The sequence below is a fragment of the Hibiscus syriacus genome, unplaced genomic scaffold (assembly GCF_006381635.1).
Source record: "Hibiscus syriacus cultivar Baekdansim isolate YM2019G1 unplaced genomic scaffold, ASM638163v2 tig00110338_pilon, whole genome shotgun sequence".
In the NCBI taxonomy this organism is placed as follows: domain Eukaryota; kingdom Viridiplantae; phylum Streptophyta; class Magnoliopsida; order Malvales; family Malvaceae; genus Hibiscus; species Hibiscus syriacus.
The window spans coordinates 2,102,645-2,107,459 of NW_024062691.1; the positions used below are offsets into that span (position 1 = coordinate 2,102,645).

The window sequence follows — 4,815 nt, forward strand, 5'->3', positions numbered from 1 at the left end:
AGAAAGATTGTTGTTAAAAGTTTAGTTTAGTATTTGTAATGATATTATATTAAAAATAATTTTACAATTAATGTATAAGAAAATTGAGTAATAAAAATATAAAATAAAAGTAGAAGAAATAATGGTGGGCAAATAGTGTTTTTTAACAATTATGAGCTGCAAAGTGAAAGCGGCTGACAAGTGACAACAAAGCTCTCCTCTTTCCCTCTCCCCCCCCCCCTCTCTCTTCAGTTTTATCATTTCACCATCTCCTTTCTTCTTCGGCTTCAATCTTCATCATCTGAATTTTCTCTCTATTACTCTCCATCCATTTTTTTTTTAAATTCAATCTCCCTCTCTTCTTTGCTTTTTACTCTTTGTAAATTTTTGCAGAGTTCAGCTGTTAATGATTATGCCCTTGTGTTCTGTTCTCTTCTTTCTTTAATTTTCCCAGAGACGAAAGGAGAAAAAAAATCCTAAAATCTCAAAGGGGGGCAGCAGCACTAACTCGAAGGCATACCCTCTCTGCCTTTCAATCTTTCCAGTTGTCTTCTCTTTCTCCTCCCTTTAATATTAAAAACAAATTATTGATTCGTATTTAACATCAACCCATACTTACTGTTTTGTTTAATTTCTCTTTATCCTTTTCAATTATTAGTCCCCCCATTTTGTTAGGTTTAAAGCATCAAAACTGGGGGGGGGGAGCAGATTGGGGTAATACAATTCAACTTACTTCTATACAATACCATTGATGAGGACATGAAGAAGAAGATCTTGATGCATCATTGATAACACACAATAAAGAGGAAGATTATTGTTCTTAATTTTGCCAACCTGCTTCATAGACGACAGAATTAAATTAAAAGGGAGATGCAGCAAGAAGGTGGTGGAGCGCAGCCATCTCAATACGGGAAGATCAGTGGTCCTCCTCCACCGACTGGTCCAGTAAGCGAGGCGTCGGAGCAGTTAGTGGAAGCGGCATCGCCTATAAGCAGTAGACCGCCAGCTGGTGCTGCCAGTGGGAATTTAGATCAGTTCATGAGGCTAGCAAGTTTTGGCGGTGGAGATGAGTTAGGAATAGGGGATCGTGGCGGCGGCGGAGGTGGTGGTGCAAGTGGGAATCGGTGGCCACGTCAAGAGACTCTCGCTCTTCTTAAGATTAGATCAGATATGGACGCTACTTTCCGTGATGCCACCGTCAAGGGCCCTCTTTGGGAAGATGTTTCCAGGTAAAGTAATCATTTTCTTTTCTCTAACTCTAGTTTGGCAAAAACAAAAACTAAAAGTTAAATTCAAAACCACTAAAAATCATCATCATGAATTCATAACAACCATTGCTCTCACTGAAATACTCATGGGAATGTTGTTTTTCTCTTCAGTCTGCTCTTTTTTCCTCTCTCTCTCTCTCTCTCAATCTGCACGCACGCACGCACGCACATGGCTTCTATCTGTTCCCATCACGACTCACGAGCCGGCGGCATCTTCTTTCTTGCAGTTAAGAAATGCCCAGATCCACTGCAACAACTCTTAACCCAATCCTATCTTATTTTATCACTTTGAAAATCCCGAGAGGAATTCTTTAGACGCCATGGAAGGGAGAGCCTCCCGTACTATGTAGCTTCATTCACTGCATCAGTCACCTCTTTTTGTTCTCTCCAGTTTCATATCAATGATAATGGTTGTATCGATTATTAGTGTGGAAAGTAGTCAGTTGGCAACCGTGTAAGTGCATTTTCATAATTTGTCATGCAAAAAAGATGGTTACGAGGCTCCATATTCATTGTTTCATCTGTTTCTTTTCTTGATGCTTAGCATTAATTGACATTAATCAGGCAAAAAGGTTTGCTTCAGATGATTGTCGAATCAATTAATAGCATAGACGATTATGGGAAATGATAATAATATTAATAACGAGGTGGCGTGGCTTGCAGGAAGCTGGCGGAGCTGGGTTACAATAGGAGTGCCAAAAAGTGTAGGGAAAAATTCGAGAATGTACACAAGTACTACAAGCGAACAAAGGAAACTAGAGCTGGACGTCAAGATGGAAAGAGTTATAAGTTTTTCAGCCAGCTAGAGGCTCTTCAAACAACTTCCGCCACCGCTCCTCCCAACGTCACACCTGCCACCGCCGCTACTTCTTCCAGCTTGGACGTCGCTCCCTTTTCAGTTGGGTTCCCTATACCAATTTCTTCCACTATAATTCAACATACAAAGGCTGTACCAATGTCTTCTTCTTTGTTAGCCATTCCTGGATCTGCTCCTTCTCCAGTTCCAATGCAAGTACCGGCGGCAGTACCTCCTGTTGCCACCGCCGCCGCCACCACAGCTGCTCCATTTGGAATTAGCTTCTCTTCCAACAGCTCTACTTTTTCTCGAGGTTTTGATGGCGATGACGACGAAGAAGATGAAGTTGGAGGAGAACCGTCGAGCATGGCTGGCACTAGCCGTAAACGCAAAAGGTCGTCTTCACGAGGGGAAGGGAGTACTACGAGGAGGATGATGGAGTTCTTCGAGGGTCTAATGAAACAGGTCATGCAGAAACAAGAAGCCATGCAGCAGAGGTTTTTGGAGGCCGTAGAGAAGAGAGAGCAAGATAGGACGACAAGAGAAGAAGCTTGGAAAAGACAAGAGATGGCAAGGTTATCTCGCGAACATGAACTCATGGCTCAAGAACGTGCCATTGCTGCTTCAAGGGATGCTGCCATTATTTCCCTTTTGCAGAAGATTACTGGTCAGACCATACAGTTACCTACAACTGTTACTATCCCCGCTGCTCCACCCCCGCCTCCCACCGTTTCCGTAATTCGACCAGAGGCCCCTATTCCTAAATCAGCTCCACCGTCGCGTCAGCCATCGTCATTACCGCAGCAACAACAACCACCTTCATATACATTGCACAATCAACTACACCAGCAGCAGCTACAACTTGTTCAACAGCAGCCCCATCAACTTGGAAATATTGAAGTTGCGAGCCATCAACAACAGCCAATTTCTTCTGAAGTAGTAATGGCGATCCCAGAACAGCAGGTTCCACCACAGGAGATCGGTGGGAGCGGGAGAATGGAGCCTGCCTCGTCTAGATGGCCTAAAGCTGAAGTTCTTGAACTTATAAACCTGAGGAGTGGGCTTGAAGCCAGGTACCAGGAGGTTGGGCCAAAAGGCCCCCTTTGGGAAGAAATCTCCACTGGTATGTCCAGGATGGGGTACAGGAGAAGCGCCAAAAGATGCAAGGAAAAATGGGAGAACATCAACAAGTACTTCAAAAAGGTCAAAGAAAGTAGCAAAAAACGTCCCGACGATGCCAAAACCTGTCCCTATTTTCACCAGCTCGATACCCTTGACCGTAAGAAAATACTTGGAGGTGGGACTAGCAGTGGTAGCTTTAGTGACCACAACAGAGCTGAAGAAGAAACGTCAGGGCAGCATCAGGACCTCCCACCAAGCACGGCAGCCCTGCCACAAGCTGAAAACGAAACCGGACCTACTGCTGATGTGGTGACAAGCAAAGATGGTTTACCTGGTGGAGATGCAAAGAAGGTAAATTTATTTTACTTACCAGCTTCTTTATATTCATTAGTCACGACTGAATTTCGATAAAGCAATTTACCTGATGCGTATTAACGAATAGTTGGGTTGGTATTGAAGCCAGAAGACATTGTGAAGGAGCTGATGGAGGAGCCAGGGCACCATCAGGGACAATCCTTGTTGGTGGATGGGTATGACAAGATTGAAGAAGCTGATAGCGATAATATGGATGATGAGGTAGATGAAGATGAAGAAATGGAAGAAGAGCAAAAGATGGGTTATAAGATAGAATTTCAGAGACAGAATTCAAGTGCTGCCAATGGAGGAGGGAACGGAGCAGGGGCACCCTCCTTTTTTACCATGGTTCAATAACACCTCGCAAGAGAAAATGTTCCATATGTACCCATGTGTGCATAAAAGAAACACCTTCTACTTGTATCTTCAACAGCTAGCTTCCAGTTATTCCCCCCCCCCCCACTTCTCTCAGTCCTTAAACTTCCTTTCAAATACAAACCTTGAATAAATCTGTATCACCTTCTTCATAATCCTCATTGTTTTCTTCAAAGTAGCAGATATTGGCAGGCGCAATTGCAGTTGGATTATGGTCCAATTTATTGATTTGTTGGTGAATAAGGAATTCCGTTTCGAAGGAATGCGGGATGAATGATTGTATTGAGACAGAAGAAATAAGCCTTGGGTGGATACCAGCAGCAGCCCCCCAAAACAAACAAAGCAAAAGCATAGAGAGATTGAAAAAGAGTGGGAGATTAGGCTAAAGCATGCAGTGCAGAGTTTGACAGACCTCTCCTAGTTGTTTTGTTTGAGTTAAGAAATTAATGTAAGAATCATATCAATTGTTTATTGCAGAGTTTTATTCTTAGGAATTCTTTCCTTTTTCATCAAATTCTTGATTTTGTATCCATATTTTAGCGCTTACCATTGTTATGATAATGTCATACAACAAGTAGTGATGGAAGCAGGTTGTAGTTTTTAGTAGGGCTGAGAAGGAAACTGTGAAAATCGAAATACCGATCTGAACCACATTATGCGGTTCAATTTGGTTCGTTTTCGTTCTGTTTATGTTTGGTTTAGACATTTAATTTTATAATTCGGTTTAGTTTTAGTTTTTCCATATGAAATCATTTACTCCAAAACAAAAAGAGTTAAAAAATAATGATAAAACTAATAATATTATTTTTTGTGAATTTAAACTTGTGTGTTAGCATTCGATTCAAGCTTAAAATTTGATGTTTTGAATGTTGAGCTTTGAAAAATAGTGAATATTTAGAAACCGTAAAACCAAAGCGAACT

The 4,815-nt window shown here is 41.8% G+C and overlaps 1 protein-coding gene across 2 annotated transcripts; it reads left to right on the forward strand.

Annotated features, from left to right (window-relative positions):
• Nucleotides 1-256: 256 nt before the first annotated feature.
• On the forward strand, nucleotides 257-4,385 carry LOC120120363 (trihelix transcription factor GTL1-like). Of its 2 annotated transcripts, none has more exons than XM_039140024.1 (3): nucleotides 257-1,208; nucleotides 1,911-3,516; nucleotides 3,629-3,727. In XM_039140024.1, the coding sequence occupies exons 1-3, from the start codon at nucleotides 850-852 to the stop codon at nucleotides 3,638-3,640; spliced, it is 1,977 nt and encodes a 658-aa protein (XP_038995955.1). In that variant the 5' UTR covers nucleotides 257-849; the 3' UTR covers nucleotides 3,641-3,727. The 2 variants fall into 2 exon arrangements, with proteins under 2 accessions (XP_038995955.1, XP_038995954.1); XM_039140023.1 differs by having other exon boundaries at nucleotides 258-1,208; nucleotides 3,625-4,385.
• The last annotated feature ends 430 nt before the right edge of the window (nucleotides 4,386-4,815 follow it).